Below are 27,339 nucleotides of genomic sequence, written 5' to 3'. Positions count from 1 at the left end.
TTCTGAGTCCATTTTTATCCCAGTTGAATTCCTATTCTGCTGATATGACTTTACCAACTCAGGACTTAAGTATCTGGGCAACTGAAGATGCAGATTGCAACAAAATAAATATTATTTCTTAGATGGACCAATTATTTTCTATTTCCTTAAGTATAATTTCTTCATAGCTTTTCTGATGCTATGACCCCTCTAAAGCTGGATGACAATCTGACAACAGAGTCTGGCAAGGCCTAGAGACAAAGAGCAACATAAACATACCCTTTTGAATTATCAATGTGGTGGCTAAGACCACAATTTCTATGCACACTAACAATATCATCCATAGGAACAAGAAAAAAAAATTATATACAAACAGCAGAGTAGTTCAAGTTCACTAGGCATATCTGCAAAAATGCAGATAATCACGAGTGTTAGTACCATATTACTAACATTCAAGAGTGTGTAGGAAACAACGGCCAGATCCAATGTTCCTCAAGGGCACAGATACCTATTGCCAGATACAATCTAAACTCCAAGCTGTGCTTTAAAAAACATTCAAAGTTCCAGGCAAGAACACATGTGAGACACTAAGGTGAGAGCTTCACAAGTTCAAGGCCAGCCTGCGCATAATACCATCTCAAAACAAAAAGGGCTGGGGACATAGCTCAGGGGTAAAACACCTGCCTCGCATGTAGGAGGCTCAGGACTCAATCCCCAGTTTTGAACTAAAACAAAGTTCCGAAATGGATAGATAGGAAGCATATCCAGTTGTATGGTACAAATATTAAAGAAGTGTCAAGGCCCACAAGTCATGATTTTGATGTCTGGGTACTTCCTTATTCAAAGCACCACTGCATTTCACAGTGAAAAACATACAGCCTTATCAATAAACATCTACAAAACGTGGGGAATGTTACTAACGAGGTAACGCGGAAAGACTAAAGGAACAGAACAGTTTGTGCATCCTGAACTTTCCTAACAAAGACTGAATTTTTAATTAAAAGCAAAACCTTCATTCTGAAAGGTTTGTCCCACCCCTCAAAAATAGGTCAGACAGCTTATAAACTGTACTGAATAGGATCAGGTAAAGATTTTATTATGAAATTAGTCTGGTACTTCGGGAAAGACCACCTCTGCAAGTCCGGAGCCCACTGAGGCGCTGCGGACTGAATCCCAGTGTGCAGTGTCAGGCTCCGGCGGACACCGCCTAGGTCTGCGTCCCTCGACAGTGCGGGTTGGGTCCTGAGCAGGCTGGGCGTGGCAGGGCTGCCTTCTTCTGACCACGGCTCAGCCAGGCCCACAGCGACTGCAGGCCACACAGCCTCACCTCACGCAGCCCAGCCACACTCTGGCTCCCGTGTTCCCTCACGCTTCTGCTGCAGCGACTCTGGGACAATCTCAGACCTCTGCTGTTACTCGTGCCACCTTCAGCACCGCAGGCAAAGGGTACAGGAAGACTGAGGCCAGCCTGGCCCCGCCTCTGATGGAGGTCAGTAACTGAACTCACCAGGCCCTGGTCTCCTCTAAAAACATGAGTGGACATAAACTCAGCTGTGACTATAAAACTGTGACTCTGGAACTATACAATAATTAATGCCCCAACCCTAGGGTACAACTGCAAGCAGGATTCCTCAGGACTCGGGTCTAACCTGTCATGGCCAACAGAGCAAGAAGGTCTAGGCTCCCTCACCACGCCCAGCAACTCCTCTGGCCTTCAAAAAATCCATCAGTGAGTGGGTATTGTGGCACACCTACAGTCCCTGCTGTCTAGGAGGCTGAGGCAGGAGACTGCAGATTCTAGCCTAGCCTGGGTAACTTATCAGGATCTTGTTTCAAGTAATAACAACAACAACAAAGGGCTAGGGATGTAGATCAGTATAAAGGTTCTAGGTTCAATCCCCAATACCACCAAAAAAAGAAATTCTTCGAACAATCCCATTTTTGGACCCAATTAATCTTCTATGAGGCAATCTGCTTTAAATAGAAGTTAATTAATGTAAATCCAAACTACTGTTCATCTTTTCAGAAGAAGACAAGGCTATCAAAGGGTATTATGACTAACGACCTCAGCAGATCACACAGAAGGTCACTACAGAGAGCCATTACCACCACCAAAGAGAAATAGAGTCTTTAGAAAAAGCCAGTTTATCATTAGAGAGAATTTTGGTTTGAAACATTAACATATTCCTCTCCAAAATGAGGTTCCTCTGATACAAAACTAATTGCCTTTGGGGATGGGGCTGTAGCTTGCACCTTCCAGCAAGTACTCCCAGAGGCCCTCACTGAAACGTACTGGGTCACGGATGAGGCACAGACATGGCTACCGCTTGCTGTCAAAAGCTACTCTTCAGAACACTCCAGTCCGGCTTGCTCCCTGCCCAGGGTTCCCACAGGCGGTTCTTAGAGACTTGCGGCCTGAGGCCCAGCCAGGAGCTGCGTGCCGCTCTGCCGAGTCACTAGCCTGCCGGCCGAGTCACAGGCTGGTCTCCTCACACACCCGCACGGGGACGTTGTAGTGCCGGTCGTCCTCAGCGATGAGGGTCACCACCGGCCAGTCCTCAGGCGGGTCGGTGGGGTAGACTGTGACAAACTCCTCGGTGTTGTACTTGGACAGCCGGTATACCTGGATGGTGTGGCGCACAGCATAGGCAAGGAGGAACATTTCCACCTGGGAGGAAAAAGCAAAGGGGCACCTGAAGGGAGCCAGGCGAAGACGGGCCTCTCGCCCGCCAGGCTGCACAGCAGCGGGTATGCCGCAACTTTCCCTCCGGATTTCCCGCCAGTGCTCTCTATACTAAAAGGCAGAACATCAAGATTGCAGCAGGTATCTGAGAAGGGACCAGCAAAGAGAATTATAAGTAATGTTTACAACTCAACAAGTAAAAAATAAACAGTTTAAAAATTGGACAAAAGATATGAGAGACATTTCTCCAAAGAAGATATGTAAATGGCCAATAAGTACCTCGGAATGCGCTCAGCAACATAAATCATTAGAAAAATGCAAATCAAAACCACAGTAAGATACCATTTCACACCCACTGGAACGGCTGTAATCAAAAAGGACAGCGAAATGGGACACAGATCCCCTGCTGGTGGCAACGTAAAATAGTGCTGCTATTCCCTTTTGAATTCTGGTGACAGTCTCACCCTGTAGCCCAGGCTGGCCTCAGACTGGCGGTCCTCTCTCAGCCTCCCACGTAACTGGATACAGGCGTGGACCACCACACCATGCTCTAGCGCAGCTGCTTTAAGCAGCTTGACAGGTCCTCAAAAGGGAGACAAAGAATTGCCACGTGCCCAGAAACTGCACTCTTTGGCACACACCCAAGAGGAACGTGTCCACATGAAACTACCCATGAGTGTCCACGGCAAGATCATTCATAGTAACATGTCCGTCAAGCTACTAAATGAATAAAACATGATCTATGCACACAATGCAGCATCATTTACTTATCAATAAAAAGGAACGAAGCACAGATACATGGTACAATACAGATCAACCTTTAAAACATTATGCTCAATGAAAGAACCCAGTCACAAAATAGCACACAGTATAAAATTCCATTTATGTGAAATGTTCAGAACAGACAAGTCTACAGAGAGAAAACAGATTTGTGGCTGGCTAGGGCTGGGGGAAAGGAAATGATTGCTAGTGGTTGGGGGGTTTCTTCTGGAAGTGACAAAATGATCTAACGTCAAACTGCAGTGGTGACTGCAAAGCTTTCAAAAAGTGAACCGGACTGTATGTATGCAAAAGATTTTTTTTAATTTTTCTTAAAAAAATAGACTGATAGGGTCTCAAAAAGGCCCAATTTGAGTCTAACATGCAAGCCATGCTCTTGCAGGTCTTTTACCAGTAGGTGCTCCCTATGGTTCAGAAGACGAAAGTCAACCACATTATAAATAGATAACTTTCTGAAATAATCTCTATCCTGCCTACCCCAGCCATGGCCACCAGTCTCTGCTCTTTCTTGCACCTCATGGATGCAAGATGCAGGTGGAAAGGATTCTACCCACCAGGACCATGCAGAGAGGACCCAGCTCGGCTCTCCATTCCTCACCTCGTCTGTCCTGGTACTTGGTCTTTAGGGAAGGAGTCCAAGATGTAGCAGAAAGGCAGCACTTTGGATGGACAGCCCTAATGACCTTTTAGGGAAATGAACATACCAAAGTGGTACAAGGTATGGTGACTCAACTGGGTGTCCATATAAAAGTCCAAATTTAGCATGTGTATAAAAGACCCGAGAGGCTATGCTCTTCTAGCTGAGTGAGTCTATCTCTATTTTTAATGCAGCTACAGCGGCCAAGACTAAACAAGACCCTTCAAATGCCTATTCCAAGGGCTCCACTCATTTGTAGCTTCCAAGGGTTCTAATCCCATCTGCCATCCTTCAGCAGAAAGCCCAAGATGATATAAAAATGGCAGTTGTAAAAGGTGTCCACAATTCTTTGACACTCCTCACTGGAGAAGACATAGCTCAATTCCTTTCTCCTCAAGAGTGTGGCTACCAAAGATTAGACCACAGAAGCATCCTCCTTGCTCTCTGCTTGGATCACTCTGATATCCATCAGGAGGACACTCAGGTAGCCCTCTGGAGAGGCCCATATGGGAAGGAACCAAACCCTCCCGGTAACAAGGAACTGAGGCTTTCTACCAAGAGCCACATAGTCATGGAAGTGGGTCCTGCAGTCCCAGTAAAGATTCAGATGACTGTGGTGCTGGACAGCCTACACAGGCAACCTCCTGACACCCTAGGCCAAATCCCCCCAACTGAGCTGCTCCTGAATTCCTGACCTATAAACACTGTAAGATCATGCTCGATGATTAAAGCCACTACACCTTGAAATAACACACTCCCAAAAGCACAGCTTACCTGTTCAAGGCCTCCAGTGTGTCCCACCTGGTTTAGGTGGTTCCTCAGAAGCTGTCCAGGATCATTCGATGTGTCCCGAGCAAAGAGGAGCACAGAGAAAAATGGTACTTCCTTTCCCTTCTCTTTATCATCATACAGTTCAATGGCTCTGTTCAGCATTAGAAATTTTACAGCTTCATAGAGGCTATACTCCTCCTCCTCGTTTGTGAACAGTTCATCACAAGCCATCTGCCTCTCCTCAGCAGTTTTCATCTCAGCCAGGCCTGCCCACTACAATAAGGAAGTTAAGTGATAGTTAGGATGTTCTGTTCTAAAACTCCCTGGTACATGTCTACACTGTGAATGCAAACTAATTTTCAAAAGTGGAGATCATGAGTCATCCCAATGCTCACAACATTCAAGTTCCAGTTCAAACAATGCACCCCTTAGATGGACACTATTCAGCTTTTCTTCCCATTAATTTCAAACAGATGCACAATGCAGTAAGGAAAGGGAGCAGGGCCAAGAGGCCCTGGGGCGGCAATTTCAAATGAACCAGACAATCAGAGATACTTGTGGAAAAGACAGCAGGCCTGTGTGAGGCCTGTGTGCAGAGCTGAAGAGACTACAATTACTCCACCCTCTGAGATGCTTTCACAAAGCAACCAAGCCAAAAACACAAAGCCACCCCTTCAAAATGGAAGGAGCATTAATGGGGTCTCCTGAGTATCAGTTTACTGAACTTACCTTCTAAACTCTTAAAAATACACATGAGCTTCAAATGTATAAATCCATTTAGAAAAATCTTACTGACTACTGATTAAGAACATAAACTCAATGAGGAAAAAAAAAGAAATGTTATGAAGTTTAAATGAGACAATAAATGTAAGATGCTAAACAGAAAAAAAAAAAAAAGAACAAAGCAGCTGTCAAGTATTCAACTAGCATAGGCCAACTCTTTCAGGGAAGAAGTAAACCCTACAGACAAATGTGCTTTTAAGTTACAATGAATAAGAAATGCCCACAAATACCAGTCCTTATGAGTAATTAGTAATTGTTCCCCTTGCAAAACTCACTGTAGATTTAACATCCAAGAGTAAATTTTAATGGTGATGACTACTCAGAACTCTCAACAATATTTGGGCTGAGGCAGGCATGGTGGTGCATGCCTATAATCCCAGCACTCGGGAGGCTGAGGCAAGGAGGATCGCTGTGAGTTTGGGCTACATGGTGGAGGTGCAGGTCAGTCTCAACTATATAGTGAGACCCTGTCTCAAAAAACCAAAAAAAAAAAAAAAAAACAATATTCAGGCTGGAACGTACTGTCCACATCTCAGTTTCCAGAGCAGACCGAGCTGGCATCAAGAGCACACTCTACAGTCAGGATAGGGTCAAAGCCTTGCCACCAAGTAGCTAGTGGCTTCCACAGGACATTTAACCAACCTCTCGGTCTCAGTCTCCACATCTGTGAAGCAGGGATGACCACATCCTTCGTGGTCATGGACGACATCACCTTTGTAGTCATGAGAAGAAACTAATGAATGAAACTTTTAGTGTAAAGCAAGCACAAGTGTTAGTACTGGTGGCTCATATTACTAATGAGTAATATTAATCTTGTTATAAACTGGCAACACTTAAACAGTCCCCAAAATGATAGTTTGATGACAACAGACACAGCTAGCTAATAAAGCAAAAATACCCATTTCACAAGATCTTAAAGATGAAAAAAAGGAAACTGCCGTGTAGCTCAGCTGAAGAAACCTCCTCACTCACACTGGGGGCCAGGGCCTTGTCCTTCAGCACCCTGAAGTGCAGCGTTCCACTCCAGCAGGTAATGAGAAAAGAAACCCTATTCCCTTCTCCCCCTTTTCTTCACAGTGAAAGATAAAAAAACTGCTGGGCTTCCTTTGACAGTATACTTTCCACTAAACATTTATCTTTGAAAGCAAAAGTTAGAGTCCAGGAATTCAGGGCCCTCTGCTCACTCACTCAACAAAGCATTTACCAAATGGCTATCATGTGTCTGGCTCGGTGGTAGGCACTGGGCCAAAAGAAAAAAAACGGGACAGTCTCAGAGCAGAGGTCTAAGGTGGCAGACTGACTAAATGAGAGCAAACAGATCACCTGGGGTGTGTGCTAGGAAGGACCCCAAAAGCCCAGATGTGACCCCGCCTTAGGACCTGACCCCTTCTTCTACTGGCAAAGGCAGCAGCAATCAACAATCCCTCTCTTTGGGCTTCCTAGGGGGAGGGACCCCAAGCTGCTCAAAACAAGCAGCCCAAGGTCAGGGTGGGCCGTTGCAAGCAGGATGTCCAACCCCGAAGAGACAGCAGAAAACCACAGAATTCTAAACACCAAGTCAGGAGGAATCAGCACACTAAGTTCTCCCTAAATTCTACTTCATACAAACCCACCCTTAGGACAGTTTTCAAAGGCCAAGTTACAAATCTACTCATTGAATAAACATCAGGAAAGAAAATAGTCTTCAATAAATATGGACAGAATCTTAAAACACAAGCATTAACTGGGAAGAGTAAATGTGAATTAGTATCACTGATAATAAAAAAAGCTATAGACTAAATGATTATTTTTGAAACCTATAAGTTAGAACAAAGAATACATCTGTTAAGGTTTCCTTTTAAGAAAGCTATACATTTCATTATCTGAAACACTAATTCATGGCAGCTCCTTCAAGAATATATAATGTTGGTGTTTCTCCATTTCACCAAAGACCTCATGGGAAGAGTTTTTGTTTGTTTGTTTTCCCTAAAAATCAGCCAATTTCAGTATCCAGAACTAAGAACCAAATAAACCTTTTCTTCATAAGTTTAAATAAATAAATGTAAATAAATAAATGAACCAAGAGCATTCACTGACACAATGAGTGGAGACTAAGAAGAGGGCTGCTGGGCAATCTGCAGCAGGAGCATTGCACTTGTCAGACAGGAAACTACACGTTCAAACCTTCTTCCTCAGCAGGGCGAGGGACTCCTTAATTTTCTCAACCAGGTCCTCGCTCCTCCCATCGAGTTTCAGTCCCAGTTTCCACTGTCTGATCCAGTTGTATCTGCTTATCAATTTTTCTGGTAACTAGAATACCAAGAACAGAAAGAGAAAGAAGTATTAACATTCCAAGAAATCCATCACAGGTGATCCAAGCTGGAAGAAAACACCAAGCGTACTTTACTGCCAAACAAACAACTCCTGCAAGTCTGCCCGGCAAGTTGAGGATGGAGGACCTACATCCAGGAGCCAGAAGCCACACGGAGTCAGGAGTCAGGGTGAAAGGCACTTTGGGTTGAGATACACGGGCATGGTCCAGCCTGCAGGATCTATGCTGCGTCTTCGCACAATCTGTCTTCTGGGCTCACTGGCAGCCTCCCTACTCTCCCTAGTGCATGGCTTAGGTAGGTGATAAAGTTCAGGATAAAGTTAAACCCTGCTCTTTTCTTTTCTTGATTAGGAAAATAAAGCCTAATTCCTGGGTTTTTTAAAATCCATTAAAAAAAGCAGAAATAATTTTGTTAATATTAATATATACATAGGGTTGAGCAAAATATATGGTGAATGTTTAAAATTTTTAAAAATATTATTACAGTAAGACACATTGCCATGAATTCCTCTCAATTTCTCCCCTTTGCTTTGAATACACTTAGCCCATCGTTCGTGCCACTTCTTCAAGAAGTTCCGAGAGGTCCTCTGTCGTGAGTGTCTAAAGAAGGTGTGATCCAAAATACTGTGAGCACTGCTGCCAAGTGCCTTCCAACGGAAAGATGGTCTTGTAAAAACAGTAGTGTGCCTTCACCCACCCAATCCTCTAGATCAGTTCCTCCCCAAAGTCAAAATGCCCATGAAAGGTAAACATTTTAAACTGACTCAGGACACTGAGAAAGCCACAAGACAAACACTCCTGAGAGAGGACACCAGAGACACTCCTGAGAGGGGACTTCCAGAACTGCTTTGGAAAGCAAGAATAATGGGACAGGTGTGTTCAACGTGAGAAGGGGCCTTCGAGGGGGATTAATGGCAATGTGTCTTTTACTGCAAACATTTTAAAATTTAAGTATTCACCATATTTTTCAATCACATACTGTACTGAAAATTTTAACTTTTATAGAAACTATTTTCTTAGTCGACTGCTTCATCAATATAGTGAGGTAAGACAACTGCGAATAAGTACAGGAGTTAAGGGAACTGACTGTCTCACTCCGGAAAACATGATCGCTGAACTGCTGCGGCGCTAATTTCCTTTCTTCTGTTGTTGCTCCTCAAGCATTCGTTTTGTTTTCCCCCTAATTATCAATAGAATCTGGGGCTTAAAAGGCAAGCTGAGACACAACCTGGCTGATGATGGCATGGGAAATCAGGCTCTCCCAACAGTCTTGGGTGTGTCCGGAGATATCGTATAATCGGGCTGGGCACAGGCATGTCACTCCACTGCTATAAATTTTAGAAAGGAAAAAAAGTTCACCTCTGCATCAAAAGCGCATTAAACAATGACTAAAGCCTACACATCCTATAAGGAACCTGAACTTGTTTAACAGTTATAAAAAGTTCTAAATGAGGACCTATGTTCAGTTGTACTGGAACCTAAGGCTCAAACTGCAATCCTGGTTGTGCCTTCTCGGTCTCTGGCAATCATGTGGTTTCATCTCTACAAAAAACAGAACCACGACAGGGCTACAAAGTGCTCTTCACCGTGACCACAGTGATGATGATCTGTATCACTCACTAAATGGGGCGCCCTACTCAGATCATTGTGACAAGTGACGACCTGCCTAAGAGCCACGGAAGCCCCACTCAGTGCCACTGGTCCTATACCTCAACAACATGTGCGCAGTTCCGCAGAGCCCTCGGTTTGATCTCTCAGATTCATCACGAGAACCTAACATGCCCTCAAGTGGTAATAAGCTGGAATGACAACTGACACGACAAACCAAGAGTGAGCAAAAAATACTGGTTCCAAAGATGTGAGCTGGAACACAAGGTAAAGGGCAGCCTAGAAGACCAGCAAGGCATTCCATGACATTGTACAGTCAACTAAAAAGCCAGAACAGGCAACTGAATTACTCTGGAGATCCCAAAGATCTGTCTACACCAAAGACACAAAGTTAGTTTCATCACTGATTTCACTCATTGCTTAATCTGTTGCTAAAGGGATCATCCCGTTCAGGGTCGTTTGGTTCCAGGAGGTGGGGAAATCCTGGAGAAAGTCCAAAAACATAGACATGAAAAAGAAACTATTAGTAAAGAATAATGGAACTGGAATTATTTGTACAGGAAGAAAAGGAAAATAAACTTTGCATCCTCACAGGGTCATAACACACACACAGTCATTCTTTTCCACTAGGCAGAGGCAGAATAAGGGAGATTTAAACCAAAAACACAAAATTTACACATGAAAGCAATGGCTGGAAGCATTTAATAATCCAGTAAATAGCTTCAGTGCCGTTTACTTGTGATTGAACTCTAAAACAACCTACTTTCTCCAGCAAATGCCTGTACTTCTTGTTATCACTACAGAGCAAACAGCAAAACTGTGCCAGCACCAAAACAAACATCTGACATCTTAATCTCCCAAACAATGTCACAGGTCCCATCTGCATTTAGCGAACCCGAAAACCCAAGGGCCCCTGCGACAAAGCACACCCCTCCTTAAGGACCATGGTGCTGGCCTAAGTTTAAGAGCAGCCAAACTAACCATTCCCACAGTTGCGGTCAGGGTTAGACAATTTAACGACAGTCAAACTCAGAATGGGTTCTGACGGAGAAGAGAATAAACAGGAAGCCCAGGCAGGGGCAGGAGACGACGGACAGGCAGCCAAATTGCGAGGGGCAGGCAGGGCAGACCTCAACTCGCAAGCAGGTAATGGAGCAAGGCCAGAGAAGCTGAGCATAGCAGGGAGGTCCAGAGTCCCCTCCAACAAGTCCTAGGTAAGGGGAAGGTTGTTCAGCTTTGCTGTTTCTGTTTCCCTTTAATCTCCCAAAACCAAATGACGTTCAGAAGAGGGGGCAGATGACAAAATACAACAGAACATCTGGAATATGCAAATGGAGGTTTTAAATACCAAATCAAGGTGTGGCACTTGTGAAGCCCTGGTCAGAATGGTGTCCAGAGAAAGAGCTAGGGCACGGCCAGAGAGAGAGCAGAACTCAGAAGGCGTTCGTGTAGGGTGTGGGGAAAACTGGGAGGGCAGCCTGCTCCAGCACAAGCAGACCAAGTGTGTGTGCCCTTTCCACCCCACAGGCACCTCCGAGACAAGGCAGCAGGGATTCTGTCACTACTCAGCCTCAGGAATGCAACAACAAAGCACACTGTCAAGAAAGTGCTCATACCAGGACAAACTGCCGGAGGCGGGACCATCACGGACAAGTGTTCTAGGTGGACAGGAGCAGAACAAAACAAGGCAACTCCCGCAGACACGCAGCAGGACCGAAGTTCAATAAACATAGATGCTGCACTCAGGCAGGTATGATACATTTTTATTCTCTTCTACACTGGCCTGCTGACATTCAATAAAGCTTAGATGAAAAACTAATACCACTGTGAGCAACTAAGTAGACTGTGCTCTCAAGAGAAAAATACACTGACTGAAACACATTACACCAGAGTAGAAATTGGAAAGAGCACTTGAGAATTTCAGAACTATCTTCCCGCTGTTCAAAGTCAGTCAGGAAAACCACAACCGAGCCCCATGATTCACACAAGCAAGATTCTAACATTAATCAGACTTAACACAACCTACCTCACCTGCTCTTAAGACGGTAGGTGATGTTATCTGAACATATCCTGTTAGGAGATGAGGAGGGACACTGTGCCTTATTTTTCTAGGGTATACTTTATACATTTAATTACTAGGGGCACTATTTGTGGCAGTTTCTTTAAAAATATAAAAAATTAAATTGAATGTCAATTAAATCCATCTAAATAGTCCTTTACAGGTAAAGGTTTAAAAGGAAAACCTTAAAGCCTTAAACTGCGGAGAATTTATGTCATGATCTATAAATTAAGCTATGGTCATCCAGCACAGAAGTTAAGACAACACAAAGCACTGACAGTGAAGTCACTGTTTACTTCTCCAGAAAGTCTTATACATCCACTCAGCAGCAAGCTTTTGCTGACCCACCAACAACTCTGAAGGATTCTGCTACCGTTACTAATAGATGCCATCATTTTCAAAAGAAAAAACAGCTTACGTATCACTTTCCTTTGCCTCCATATTAAAGGAATAAGCTAAACTCTGTTTAAGATGACATATATCTTTGCTCAAAAGGTGTCCTTCCCAGATGTTGTTTTGTGTAAAGGTGCACAGGTGTTCTGATCTTACCCTGGTTTGTAAAACAGATCACAGTGAAAAGGTCAATACCCTCCTACCACTAGTCCTAGTGTCGCCCTCTGGAGTGATACAATCCCTTGTCCACGTAAAAGCTCAGCCAGGAGTAAGTTTCCTTTAAAGGTTCCTTTTTATCACTTCTCAGTCTTCTGGCTAAAATCAAGCGTAGTGTCTGTTCTCATCAGCTCACAGAAGTCCTCTTCATTCTAGGGAAACACTCCAGCCCCTTAGCTGCTCCCAGAATGAGATGGATCATCTTGCTCACACTCGTGTGCTACTGAGGGATGCACATGGAGCTCAACTCAGACCTCTGACTGGCTCCAATTGCCCAGTTCACAGTGGGCCTTCTCACAACCTCAGAAGTGTTCCTCCTAAAACACAGCCAGGGCTCTCGTCACTGCTGACCATACCATTCCACAAGGACACACTGTGGGCTTGCACTTCAGATGCCAACGCCACACCTAGCACTTTGCTGTTGAGGGTATTGTTTTTCTCAGTACAGGACTTCATAGATTTTTTTCCCTAATTAATGTCACATCGTCATTCCGACCAATCATTCTTGCACATCAAAATCTTTCGGGATGCTCTATCCGACCTATCCTGTGACCTTCACTTGTGTCAGGGTACATGGAGCCCAGTGCACCTCTACACGGCAGATTTAGGACACTAAGCAGGGCCAGGCTGGGATGCTTCTCTACGTGATGCTAATCATCTCACAGGCAGAGTACTAATTTTTGAACTGCAGCTGGAACCAAGAAAATGTGGATTCTAGACCCTGGCAGGTGCTTAAGTAATGAAAAAGATAGCACTTAATGTAAGTGTCAAAACTGAAGTCAAGTTGTTCCTAAGTGGTTTTCAGAAACTAAACATCTGGTTTCTAATTCAACTGAATTCCTTAAATTAAGTCATCATTGCTCTCTTCAGGAAATACCAGCTATTTCTGGTCACTCTACTATGCGAGGTTGTACCACACACACAACCTGAATAACCCCATGTGCTGACATTACATTGCAGACAGCACCGGCAGGCGGCGTGAGCAGAAAAGGGGAAGCTTCTCACAGAGCCCTCTGAACACGGTGAGCGCAAACCTGCTGCAGTACCATCACCGGCACCATGAGCAGCAGCAGCAGCAGCACTGGCACTACCACCAGTACCAGCAACAGCACCAGCAGCAGCACCAGCACCAACACCGGCACCAGCACCAGCAGGAGCAGGAGCAGGAGCAGGAGCAGCAGCAGCAGCAGCAGCAGCAGCAGCAGCAGCAGCAGCAGCGTACCAGTGTGAGGTCAGGGTCCTGCAGCCAGAGGGGCAGCTCCACGGGCTGGCTCATGGCCTGGAACAGCGTGGCCCGCAGTGCACAGTAGTTATCACCGCGGACTCGCCGGATGGAGGTGAACTTCTGAGAGACCTCTTCATAGCCCTGCAGAAAGTATGGAAGAATGTGAAATAGTGGTTACTAACTTTACACAGTAGTAACAGTCCTGTTCCTGTGGAAAAAATTTGCCCAGACCACTGGAATAATGGAAATAAAACTAGCAGAAATCCTTTGTGTAAACCTTCAAATTCCTTTTCATTATTACATTTGTTTGTTTGTTTGTTTTTTGTTTTTTGAGACAGGATCTCACTTTGTAGTTGAGACAGACCTGGGACTCACTATGTAGCCCAGGCTTGTCTCGAACTCACAGTGATCCTCCTGCCTCAGCTTTGCAAGTGCTGAGATGACAGGTGTGCGCCACCATGCCTGGCAGCTTCATTTATTTTAAAAAGTTAGCACTGCACAAAGTATCAGCATATGTAAAAAATGCAACAGACTGGACATACAACGCAGTAACAGTATTAGGGCACTAGCTACCCCCAAAGCTGGGAGTCCTATGATCCTTTCTAGCAACTACTGGAACACCTGCTCACTGACAACATTTTGAAAGGTTTAACCCATATTTAGGTCAATTTCAAATTCCCTTTAATGAGGAGAACAGGAAAAAAGAGCTCCACTAACTTAACATCGCCATATTAAAAAATACAGGAAAAGACCGTGTCTAAGGTATATGTGCAGAGGTACAGACATACGCATATCTTAAGACTGGGACAACACTCTGACAAGTACAGTGTGAGCAGGCTCACCCCTGCGCACCATCAGAGGACACTCGCACACCCCTACACGGCACAGCCACCTATAAACCAGCCATTCGACCTCCTACTGGCAACCACAGCTGTGGCCTGTGTACATCTAAGAGCCCGGATGAACAGAACATCACAAGGTTAAATAAATCAAGCACAAAAGAAAATCAGGCAATCAAAAGACACAGGAAGTATAAGCTGTGTGAGACTGTTGCCCATGTAACAGGCATACTGTTTTACAGTAAGCACGCTATACTATGACAACACTATAATAAAAACAACACAGCAGAAGTCATTTGTATTTATTTGTATTATATGCCATACATAATAGTAAGTGCTCTGTTTTCATATGACTGGCTGTGCAGGAAGTTTGTTTACAATAGCATCACCGCAAATATTGGAGTAATGTTGCACTGCAATATAACCATGGCTACCTCACTAGACAAGGGGAATTTTTCAACTCCATAATAATTTTATGGGACCACAACATTGTATGGCACATTAGTCTGTGTGTGTAAAAGCTGACAAGCTAGAAAATGTCTAGATAATTCTGGTTTTGTTTTGTTTTTGTTGTTTTTTTTAAGTGGACTGAAGTGTCACTCTTGTTCAGTCTGCAAGGAAAACAAGAAAAAAAAAAAGTTCAGTGACAGGCTTGGCCACTCAAAAACAGCCATCTAAATGGAGCAGTCTGAGAAAGGACCCCACAGACAACTAGTGACTCTGGTCCACAGGCACAGGTGATGCTCTGATCTCTCCAGCTGAATGCAGCTCCTCACTGGGACTGCTGCTCCCTGGCCCAGTCATCCTGCTCTTCCGCCAGTCACACAGCCCTACTTCCTCCCTGCACTTACACCAAGAAAGGAGCATCACATGGGGTAAGCACAACGCACACCAGCTCAGGCTCACCATTAGCCGTTTCCAAAGTCTGTCACAGCGTGATGATCTAACATGAATATGACAGCACTTCTTTCCAAATGTGAAATTTTAAAGAGTCTGTTTGTATTTTGTAGTCCACCTACTGCCACCTATAAGGGTCAATCAGGGAGCTGCAGACCTACTAATATGTACCTGTTCCCTCTGGTGGGTCCCTAATTATCCCAGGATTACGTACCACAGCAAATTCAACACAGTTGCACCTTTCTAAATGCATAGTTAGGTATCTGCATAAAAAACACTACTTCAGAGATGAATCAAACTTTTTAGAATTAAATTAGGATTTATAATGACTTATGTATGTCCAAAAGAATATTAAAACAGTAAAAATTAGGCAAATAAGAAATAAAATAAAACAGATCAAAGCTGTTATCAGGCACCAAGATGCTCTGTTATGCCAGAGGTCCTGAGAAGATGCTTTAGTTATCGGGTTACTGAAAGAGGCCCACTGCAGGGTTTGATCTTACTTTTCCTGGATCTAATTCCACAGGAAAACGATTTTAGCAAGAGTTCCAAAATATGGAATATTGGGTAACTCAGTAATGAAATGTAAAATGCCAACTTTTAAAAATAGATCATTAAAGAGACTAAGGCTATAAAACTCTAAGTTGGTGAAAGCATTTCCTGGGAAGATCTGAAAATATTATTTTGATACCTGGCTTTCTGGTTATCTAATTTGGAAGTCAGAAAATCTACGAGAGACTATCACAGTCAGAAAAACTATCTCTAACAAATAAGAAGTGCACTTAGATTCATAATGCAAATAAACAAAGAGAAAAACAAGCAAAAGACACAGTCCAAAGGTCACAAGAGGTAGTAAAAAGTTTTAGGTTGACACTGCTGTCAAACAGGAGCAATTTCCAGAGGCCTGACCCACTAAGGCGTTGGCCTGGGGCTGCCTCCTGAAGGTGGGGCCCATAGGCCCCGCTGCTCCATCTGCTGTGTAGCGTAGGAGAGCCCAGGCATCTGAGGCACCAAGACCACATCTCTGGAGCCTCTACTATTATCCACTGGTCTTAGAGACGACCTTCGAACCCTCTGCATTGCCTATCTGAGCAGTGGCACAGAGCAGGGCCAGTCCTGGGGCACCACCAGGCTGACGGGCACTCCCAGATGAGCCCAAAAGGACCCCACTGGCGAGCCAGACTCTGCAGAGCTCCGTCATTTGAGAGTTTTTCAAAGAAATTAAGTTAGTGAATAACTGATGCTGGATCTATATTAATACTGACTCCAAACAAGTCCCTTTTCTTTACAGTCTGTTTCCTCATCTCTAAAATTAGAACCAAGTCTAGAAGCAGTAGTCTAAATCACCATCTAAAAATATAAAATGACATGTAACTTACGACAGACTATCCAAAGACCTGAGACATGTGCACCTCGGCCGTACCTTTTTCATACATGTTGCTTTCTGCGTATGACCCCTCCACTCCTTTTTGCAGTAATCCATTATATCCATTTCGGGAGCCACACTCAGCCTGGGTTCTGTTAAAGAATCAAAAACAAAAATTTTAAAAAGTAACAAACCTAAGCATGATGAAAATAATGGCACAGCTTTACTTCCCCTTCACTCCATTTAAAACACTCAGAACTCCCCACTGCCCTCCCAGCTAGTCTAGACCACCAGCCCTGCACCCAGAGGAAGGGGCTGGGTCTCAACGGGGCCCCTCTGTCCCCACACCCTCCAGACCATTCTGTGTTGCAGCCAGCCAGGGATGCCCTGCTACAACCTGAGTCAGATGACAGTGCTCTCTCCTGGGCCCAGAGAGCTCCAGGGGCTGCTGGCCCTCTCCTCTGGTGACGGAAAACAATAACCTGACCTGCGTCCTCACCCCTGGCCAGCTTACCACACCTCAGGGCCACCCCCTCCTCCGTGTAGCCTCCCATGTCCCCAGTGCTATCACAGTTACCACACATGACCCTTTCTTTATTCCTCTCACCCCATTTCTTTTTCTCTGTGTTTACCAACACCTGACCTATTTTTTACCTCCCCACACACAGCCATACACAAACACAGTGAAACAGGAGCTCTTTGAGGGCAAGGGTTTGGTTTTGTTTCTGAGTCCTCAGAACCTGAAGCTGTACTGACCCACAGTGTCTGCAAACGCTTCTCTAATCAAAAACACAACATTCTCATCTGTGAGAAAATGTTCCTACTGACTGGTAGTTAGTCATTTACATCTACTATACAAAGAGATAACGCATGCTACAACAAAAACATTTAACTGTCTATTTACATATGCTAATATGAAATATATATTACACAATATATATACATATCCATATATATATATATATATATGTATATATATATACATATCCAGCCCTATAATTTGTTCAGTTCATCAAAAATAACAAAGCTCTGTTAGTCGATTCACAGACCTCATTCGACTCTGACAACACATTACCCAAAATTATAAACACAACTCATGATCAAACAAATATTATAGGTTTTAGAGGGGAAAAAAGGTTTTCAAATTGTCCTTGTTTAACCTGTTTGGGGGTTGATTTTTGTGGCACACATGTACACACATGCTAGCATGTATGTTTTAGAGAAAAAAATGAAGAAAATGAAATCAATTCCTGGGTACATCCTGATTTCCTGTGATTTTGAGACATAAACCTGGAAGAATTTCACAACCTGTTTACTGAGGAAGTTGTGCATAAAAGTGTTTTTTGAGCTCAATCCAACAAACACTGAGTGTCTGGTATGTGTCAAACCCTGAGCTGAGAACTGGAACTATGAAGGCACTCGAGATGGAGGCACAGCACTGAGGGGCTCACAGACTACTGACAAAGACCACAGCCCTTTCAGCCTGGATGCAGCGGATGCCAGGAGGGCAAGGAACACCTATCATCCAGAAACCCTCCTACAGTTTGAGTGAGTCCAATGTTTTTAGAAGTAAACTGTAAGAATTTTTTTTTAACTCACTGAATCTTTTCATAAGGAAAATGAACCGCTTACATAAAAGGGAAAATTATACATACAGCAGGATTAGCTTAGAAGTCAAACAGACCCCTGAGGTATACTATACAGACACCACCAATACAATGCTACACAACCAATCCCTAAAGGCTTTGCATCTTTTAAAGTCAAGAAATTTTGTGCTTGCTTAGTGCAGCGAAGGAAGGGTTCCCTGTAACTGCCTTTCCACCCACCTCCCCCCAGGCAAGAAAAACTATAAATACACATAGTGAGGATACTCTTCCTGCTCCCCTCTCTGCTGTCCCCAAATCATGTGCATCACACACGAGTGTTCACACACACAAAGACCCGACCCCTGGGCAGGCCCATCACCTCAGGACTGAGGGGAGGAGGCGCCTGCATCACAGGCAAAAGGTCGAGCCACCGGCCACTGTCTCATGGGTGCTGGCACGGCTGGCAGCATCAAAGCACTGCCTAAATCCCCATTTGGCCCCTGCTCTCTGGGAGGAGGACTAGCTCGTGAGTGTAACGGTGCCTTTCTTTAACTATCAACTACACTCTGATTTCTGTTTCTAGGACAGAATATATCTAAGGGTAAAGCATAAAAATAAGTAAGGGAAGGTGAACACCAGAGTGGAAAACAATGGAGCTAAAATAAAAGGAGTTTGGTGAATGATCAGATGAATAACAAACTCAAGGATCAGACCCCTGGAAGGTAGAAAACTAAAACTCCTCTGGGAGGCTGGGACTCTCAGAGGACAGACCAGAACAGGAATCTCAAACTATTTCTGAACTGGGGTAGACAGGAAATAATGGAAGCTTTAAGAGCCAGAAGGTTTCTGTCACAACTACTCAACTTCACCATGCACCAAAGCCACCAACAAAAGCTGGCAGCTCAGGTTCACCCTCAAAACGTGGTTTTTCTGACCCCTGAATAGGTGAAAAAAGTCTTTTCCCTCAAAGAAATAGAGGACAAGAACGCTTTCTGCCTCAGGCTGGGCTCTGCTTTGGGGAAGTGGGGTTGCTGCCCAAGGAGGCTGTTTCCGGAAGGCTGATGAACTCAGGACTAAGACCACAGGGCGGGAAGGGATCCACTCTACTCTGGTACTAAAGCCCAAGTTACAAGGGCCATGGAAGAGCTGGATTGCTTGTGTTGGGGAGAGCACTGCACAGAAGACAATCACAACAGAGCCTGCAAAGTGAGAGAGGCCTGGGGGTTCCCCAGAAGTGAGGACGGCCACCATGTGCCTATTTTCCCGACAGCAGGACTCTGCGCAGTGAGGGGTTTAGGGCAACACGGCAGTGCACACCGAGTGGGACTGAGTTTCATGGGCCCAGGGGCATGCCAGGCCAATACAAAGAGTATCTCCTCCGGCCACCACAGGTCAGAGCTTGCTGATTCCCTCTGAGGAAGACTGGAAAAGATCATCAAAAGTCTAACTCACACTGTTGGTTCCCAATTACAGTAACACTTTTGGTAGCCCTAAGTTAACAGAAGCCAGTTCTTAAAACAAACCAGAACACCTGAACCGCCCAGCACTGAGCGAAAAGGCCCCTGCCAATTACTGCGCAGCTCCTCTTGGCTGAGGTGGACGTGCTCCACTTGCAGTGCAGGAGGAACACTGCCTCGGCCCTGAGCCCTGCTCGGCCCTGGCGAGGTGAGAGGAACAGACTCAGAGAGGAGAAGCCAGGAGGATGGGAAATTGCACAAGCAACAAATAGTGCTCCAGAGCCTGTGATCGTTCTTTTTAGTCAATCAGATTCATGTGGTCATCTGTGTCCAAAGATGTACAAGGCCAGCTTCTCAATAACTCCTCCAACTGGAAATGAAAAATGCATTTCAAATTCCAACTCTCCATCTAAGGATGTAAAGGAATCTGGAACCGAGAGACGGTAGTGCTAAGAAATTACAACTATCTTCAAAGGTACAAAAACAACCTGAGTGTGAAGCATACAGAGATCAATGGCATTAAAACTTTACAACCTCAGCGAACAGTCTTCCTGTTAAGCAAAGTGAATAATCATAAGAATCTTTCCTCAAAGTACATCCACATTTTATGAAAACAAATATATGGATTTAACTGCATTTTCTACTATAAACAGTAGGAACTCTATTAATAAGACAATTCCAAACATACCTGATGCCCCTCTTTCATGTATAAGCAATTCTTTCTCCTTTTCTATTTCATCTGCAGCACGGTACATGTCCTCCTCGCTGAAATCACACCAAAGTAGACATTTTCAAACACTGTGGCACTGACATTTTCCATCGTATCACAATAAACAGCACTTACAAATGTGTAAGACACTACAAGTCTAACTTTTCACATTATGTGGTGATAAGCACAAAATGTGGGACCTATCCTAGATGCTGACATTTCTACCTCACTTTCCCACTTCCGAAGTTACTTTAAATGATATAATTTATACCACTCAACTGTCAACATGGCTCTAAGGCCATCTAATTAACATCTATCAATGGCCCAGCTGTGTGTCTAGACATCTCAACAGGAATCTTATCAGCGAAACTCCCAAAATGATTCAGTCAAGTTCTAAGGATGGGAATCACATAGGAATGTAGGACAACTGCCAACTTGTACTGCATGTCACAGCAAATTTAACAATAGCTATTCTAAAATCAAGACTAAGACAGCATCAGTTACTACCAATCACCAAAGCTAAAGATCCCTGAGGTTACCCCCGTTCCCTAACCTTCACACTCAATGGTCCCACACGCTGTAGTTGCCAGCACTACCACTTACTCCTCACACATGTGACACTTCCAAAGTGTCCACAGCTGCCCGGGACTACTGAGCACTAGAAAGGTAGAACATCCCACTGGGTGCCACACAAAGATGAACAACAGGGCCTCAAGTTTGAAGATGCTTCCTTTTCCCTAATTCACCCCAAAATACAATGAAGGGAAACAAACACCAACTCTATCTCTGCTGAAAGCAGAAGATGCACAAAATCCAAAAGGAGAGCAGGGTAAATGACCCAGGCCAGGAAGCACAGGGCTGGTGGAGGTGCAGCCGTGGAAAGCAAGCGAGCAAGCTAGGCGGAACCCCAGAAAGGCTCAGGAACTGGAGGGTCTAAGTCCTCCGGAGGGTACTGGGGCTAAAAGCTGACAGCCACATAGAGAGCACTCAAATCCCCAATTCCCTAAGTTCACACAAGCTCACTCCAGACACAATGAAACATGAGGCAGGGGCTTATCGGGCTGATATACAAAGGAATAAAGCCAACGACTAAGGCAGCCTGCGTCCAGCTCCCTCATCACCCCAGCTCCTACTCTCCAGCCCACTAAAACAGGGGGAAAGGAGAGCGGGTACCATGGAGGGGTGTCCTCATGACACTGCTCCGCACCTGTGAGCTTCAGGCGTCTTCTCTTCCGCACCCTCTCCTACTCCTTAGCCACTTTTTGCCTAAGCCAGCCCGAGGCACGCTGTATGGGGAGCCCTCTCCGGAGAGCAATGGCCTGAGCTGGGACCGGGGCTCAGACTCTGAGCTTAACCGCCCTCACCTGGTCTGTTTAACAACAGCAGTTACCAGAGTAATACACTGCTCAGTGCCTAAGTCTAACCACCTGTAAAAAGGCCGGCAGGTATCACTGTCACTCACACAACTGTTGGGAGAAACAGGCACATCTAAAATAACTAGAACACTGAAAAGTTAGATATTCATACTAATTCTCATGCACACTCATTGGAGTAGAGTATTAATAAACAATCAGTCAACTCGGGGGTGGGGGGCAGTACTGGGTTTGAATCCAGAGCCTCATGCAGGCTAGGCAAGTACTCCACTGCTGAGGTACATCTCCAGCCTCCAGTGATTACTTTCCATTCTATTTTTTCCTTTCTAAATAAATGGGATGGAGGGCTGATTTAATAATGTGGGGTGAGGGAACAAGTAACCCAGAAAAGGTACTTCTGACTGCAGTGAGATTACGTGGAGTCAGTCTGGGCCAGTTAAAAGCAAACAGAAATCTGATTCAGGAACTATCAATCAAAGACATGAAATAAAAAGCAACCAAATGTGTTCATTCTTCTCTTGAAAACAGCACCTTTGAGACTCCTTCCTAGATCTATCGATGAGAGAGAAGTTGTCATGCTCTACATTTTTTATTCCGTTCAGTGCCTTTCTGTGTTGATTGAGCTTGATTTCATTACTTAAGTTTTCTTCAGGGAGATGCAGCTTTGGGATTGTTTCTAAAGGTCATCTGGAATTTCCACATGTTCTTGGTGGCCAAGGAAGTTAACAAATATTCTTGCACAGGCTCTGAGTGAAGTCCAGTTGTGGATTTAATACAGTGACCCAAACAAATCACTTCCTTTACAATAGCAAAAGCATGTCTCCAGCCAAGCACTTCCTCAACCTTGCCCTCAGATTTCTCATCTTCAGAATGAGAAGATGAGGTATCAATGAGCCATGCTTCCTCTTCCAGCAGACACTTGGAGTTACAAACAGCACTGCAAGAGAACGCTGTGGCTACTCTGCATGCATGCTTGCCTCTGCTTTGGTCTCCTCCCTTTTTAATCTACAAAATAACCAAAAATATAATTGCACACAAGTGCCCAGAGGAGAGTCTCCAAACAAGCCTCTCACAGTAGCCACAGAAACAAATTCCCACAAAGGCCCACAGGAAGAGAAGGAAAAGAAACAAACAGAACTCAATGGAAAGACAAGACAGAACAGAAAGAGACTGCTGGAAATAAAAAGCAGTGATTCAGAATACAGTACACAAAAGAAGCAAAGCAGAAACTGATGAATAAGAAGACTAGAGTATATGCAAATTATGCAAATTACTTTTGCCACAACTGGATTTCACTCAGAGCCTGTGCAAGAATATTTGTTAACTTCCTTGGCCACCAAGAACATGTGGAAATTCCAGATGACCCTTACAAACAATCCCAAAGCTACATCTCCCTGAAGAAAAGTAGAAACTTAAATTTAAGTAATGAAATCAAGCTCAATCAACACAGAAAGGCACTGAACAGAATAAAAAATATAAATATGAGCAAAGGAAAAAATGGAAACAAATTATTTGTAAATAGGGAAGGATGGGGAGGGTGAAGGGAGGGGAGGGGTATGGGGAAAAAATGAGAACCAAGATCTGTCATGTAAAGGTCTAAGATCCCAATGATGAATTGTAGCTGTACTGTATACTTAAAAAGTACCAATAAACTCAATGAGATTTAAAAAAAAGAATTTAAAAAAAAGTACCCATGTACTGTCACAATAATCAATAAAGGAGAAAGAAAAATAAAAGTAATTCTGTTTTAAAAATATTTCAAACTTCTGCCTTAAATTTTAAGTATCAAAATATAAAACTGAAAATAATGACAAGATAAAGTTGTATTTAAAGCTGAGAATGTGAGATAGAGGTTTGGTTTGAAGTATTATTCTGGGAAGGAAAGACAGAGAAACAATGAAAGGAAAGGGATATAACAAGACAAAATAAAATCAAACCCGAACAATTCCAGAATAGGTAACTTTTTGTGTTGGGAGGAGGGCAGGAAGGTGTCCATTTTGGCCAAAAAAGCAAAGAAAAAAAAGGCCCAAAGAGCCGGATGATTGCCCCTGCAAGACTTCTAAAAAATACAAACACAGCTAGAAAAGTGAAAAAGTGAGACACTGTCATCAGTGACTCGGATTCCCAGCATTTGAGTAACAATTACATTGTTGAATTAAAATTTAAAGCCAAAATAATGATTCCTAGTTAGAAAACTTTTAATTTATGCCATTATTAAAGAGCATATTTTATTAATGCTCTATGCTATTATTTTAAAGTCTGTTTTCAAGTTTCCACTAAACCCAATTCTCATAAGCTGTAGATGAAATATTTTAGTATCAAGATAATATATATATCTTACTGAGTAAGCTACATCATACTACATACTAAATTATAACTGCTCACAGGTGCTCTCTTCAAAGACCTCCATACCAACAAATTTCTGAAGACTTTTTATCCTCACTATTAAAGACAAAATCATACCATTTCTAAGAGCAAAAGCTGAAAGTTAAAAGCAGAGCTCAGTGAAGCAGAAGATATTTCTGTGGAACTAATTTTTCAATTTGTGATGAAAGCAAAGATGTAAAAGAAAAAATCCAATGTGTATACAAAGCTTACAAGACAGAATTTTAATGGCAGTTAAGAACCTTAACTGCCCTTAGTTGTCTAAAAGAACTGAGTATGGCTTTGTTCAGCTCTGTGAACTTGAGTCCTGTGGTTCATGCTCAGCGTGGCCTTTCCTAGCTAGTGGCCCAGGCAGTGTGGGTGAGACAATCAACCCGTATGACACGGACACACCTTCCCTCACAGACACAGGAAAAGCCAAGACGACTCAACCCAGCCCTTCTCCACTGCCGAGTGATAGCAGAGGGGTGAAAAGCACATTAAACTGAGGAAAGTACCGGCACCCAGGCCAAAATTCCACCGCTTCCTGAAAGTGGACTTTCTGTAACTGGCTTATGTGGCTCCATGTGACTTCCAGGGACATGTAGGTAGGGACAACGCAGCCATCCTAACAAGGACGTTTGATTCTTAACACATCCCAGCTCTGATCCCTGAGGCTGGCTTTCCCCTCCATCAGATGGGAAAGGAGATGGAATTACTGTTATCCCGCTATAAAAAAACGTATCCCCATTCCACATCCTGGGGGGGTGTGCACGCCAACACATCGCACACCGGTGTGCTTAGCAACACACACAGACAACAGCTTAACACTCTTGCAGAGACTTACAGCCGTTTTGGGAATTCATGACTTTTATCATCTTGACCCAGAAACAAACACAAATTTTGCCTTCAACTTCATAGGACTTTGGACAGTATATCCCCCACACACAGCTATGAATCCCAGACTCAAGGCCTGTCCCACCTTTGGGCAGGATGAGAAGCGCCACTGAGCAGTCCCTTTCCTCCATTCCTCAAGCACTTCTATTCTGGCCCCCAAGCATGTTCTCAAGAACCAAGCTAAGGACAAGCATCAAACACAGCAGGAGTCAAATGCTGGTGGTAGGGTGTGCAGGAGATAAAGCACAGGAGACTGGCTAGCAGGAGTGGGGAGAGAGCATCCAGAAAAATCAACTAATCTGGACAAATACAAAATCGCTTCAAATGGGACCCTAAATTATCCTGTGAGCTATCCTGGGGCTTATCTGAGAGATACCAGCCAACTACAGCTCTCAAACGAGATAATGAAAAAGCAAAACTGCACTGAGGTTTAGAAAATAGCTTGCCCATGTGGATTATGTCCTACTTTTCTTCCTTGTGAAACTCAATAAGCTTGCTAGAAAGGAAACAGAGTAACCTGTGCTGCTAGGAAACAAGCCATCGCTGGTGGCCTTCAAAAAGTCACAGCCCAAATACATAATTCAGCTGCAGGAGATGGGCTATGATTTGTATTCGTAACTACTTCCCACTAAATGTATTAAAAATGACTCCCTGGCATATCTTGAAACATCTACAGTCTTATTATGTTGCATATTTGCATTTGCAAACACTTTAATTGATTCTGCCCGGGTGGGAAGAAAGGCCTTGGCCCCAGTGACTATAAAACGAATTTTAAAAGTGTGTTACATTACTTAAATTTACACTCAAACTATTGAGCTGCATGTCTTTATGACACACAGCACAATTTCTCTAGCCCATGAGAAAACATTACAGAGCAAAATGATACTACCACACAACCCATCCACACTGCTGAGGCTAAAAATGAACTGGACAAGGAAGCTCAAAACTTAAGATACTAGGTTCAAGAGCTGACACTGGAGAGTTACACTGACCCCCTTGGTTTCTCCATCTGATGAGAATGAAAAGGAAATGCAATAATTAAAGGCAACCAAGGCACAGAGAGAAAAGAAATTAAGCTGCTAATAAAACCACAAACCGGAATATCTATTCCAGGAAAAAACCAAATGAAAACTCTGATGCTTGCTGTTATCACAGATCGCGTCCCTCTGCTTGGCTTTGCTAAGGAAGCGTGGGGAGCAAGAGCGTGGGGAAGCTCCTACCCAAGCGGGGGAAAGAAACTTGGCCTCGAAACCCACCACTGTACCTGCATCTCCCTGGCCAAGCTGCAACTGAGGAATCTGCAAGTGTTCCGTGAAATGTGAAATGACATACTCATACTACGTTTTTTTTGCTTCCTTTCGGCGGCAAGTCTACCACCTATGCCGTAGAAACTTTTCCTCAAGGAAGCACTCCTTCCACCATGGGCCATTTCCCCACAAGCTCAGACCGAGAACCACATCCACCAGAAAACCTGCCAGGCAGCGATAGTAGGAGTACAAGCGCAGGCATCTAAGTGGAGACCCAGGGCAGCTGGAGCAGCAGGGAGGAGCCCGGGTGCAGTGGGACAGAGGAGAGAAATCCCCTCCTTCGCCCTCCGCAGTGTGAGGTCCGCTGGTCTCTGACCCAGACAGCACACCGGTAGCCACAGACCACATAGACTCATTCCTGGACCTCTACAGTGTGTCAATTTAAAGAAGAAAGAGGAGAGGATGCTATTTAAAAATCAGGGCATTTCGTGCAAAAGCTCGTGTATCTGAATTCCTTAAATACAGAAGATCCACGGGGACACTTGGCAACATAAAACTCTCTACATCCCCACAGTTAACACAGGGCCGACTTCACTAACTTAAAATTACCTGCCTAGCTCTGAAAGCGGGAGTTCGAGATCTCCTCCTCTCAATCTTTCCCAGGGACTGTGAGTTGACCCAACAGATTAACGATTACCATCACACTTCAGTACTCAATAAATGAGAACATCAAAACCCATGTAAAGCACTATGCCAAGGAGAGTTATAATACAGTATATACATAACAGGCCCCCAAAGGACTCCCTTATAGGAGATTAAGAGGGATCAGAAAAGTCTTAAAGGTCCATTTAAACACACTTTACAGTTTAACTTTCCAGAGAGTTAAAATATCTGTCAAATTGGCTGTCCAAGCGCTTTCGTGGATCTTAGAAGGCCAATGTTATTTCCATGTACCTAGAATTCAAAAGTCTGGAAAAGTTTTGCCCAAGTTCCTCTCTGGCTTCCACCCGCACCCCTAGACCCGTGAAGAACCTAAACAATTCCGATATCCGCCGTCCGCGCTGACTTTTCCTGCTGAAAGGCAAAGAGCGGAAAGTCAGGCTGGAGAGGGTAGAGCGGAGCGAGTGGGGCGCTCGGCGTCCAAAGTCTGCCGGGCAGG

At 44.1% G+C, this 27,339-nt stretch overlaps 1 protein-coding gene across 1 annotated transcript; it reads right to left on the bottom strand.

Annotated features, from left to right (window-relative positions):
- Positions 1 to 1,841: 1,841 nt before the first annotated feature.
- On the bottom strand, positions 1,842 to 22,227 carry Otulin (OTU deubiquitinase with linear linkage specificity). The gene is made up of 7 exons (XM_033757137.1): positions 22,204 to 22,227; positions 20,279 to 20,355; positions 16,605 to 16,699; positions 13,443 to 13,586; positions 7,797 to 7,922; positions 4,854 to 5,123; positions 1,842 to 2,647 (listed from the first exon to the last, which is right to left on the bottom strand). Exons 2-7 carry the CDS (start codon positions 20,343 to 20,345, stop codon positions 2,453 to 2,455), a joined length of 897 nt encoding a protein of 298 aa, XP_033613028.1. The 5' UTR covers positions 20,346 to 20,355; positions 22,204 to 22,227; the 3' UTR covers positions 1,842 to 2,452.
- Positions 22,228 to 27,339: the final 5,112 nt, after the last annotated feature.

The sequence above is a fragment of the Fukomys damarensis genome, unplaced genomic scaffold, assembly GCF_012274545.1.
Source record: "Fukomys damarensis isolate Sample0158 unplaced genomic scaffold, DMR_v1.0_HiC HiC_scaffold_1, whole genome shotgun sequence".
Classification (NCBI taxonomy): domain Eukaryota; kingdom Metazoa; phylum Chordata; class Mammalia; order Rodentia; family Bathyergidae; genus Fukomys; species Fukomys damarensis.
Note: the sequence above shows the minus strand (reverse complement) of the source record. Positions and strands in the feature narration are given on the sequence as shown.

Excerpts from the sequence above, each read along its gene's own strand:
- Otulin (XM_033757137.1), bottom strand. The coding sequence starts at position 20,345 with ATGTACCGTGCTGCAGATGAAATAGAAAAGGAGAAAGAATTGCTTATA. Across the intron at positions 5,124-7,796 it reads TCGCCCTGCTGAGGAAGAAG|TGGGCAGGCCTGGCTGAGAT; the intron begins GTTTGAACGTGT and ends TCCTTATTGTAG. Across the intron at positions 2,648-4,853 it reads ACACTGGAGGCCTTGAACAG|GTGGAAATGTTCCTCCTTGC; the intron begins GTAAGCTGTGCT and ends TTTTCCTCCCAG.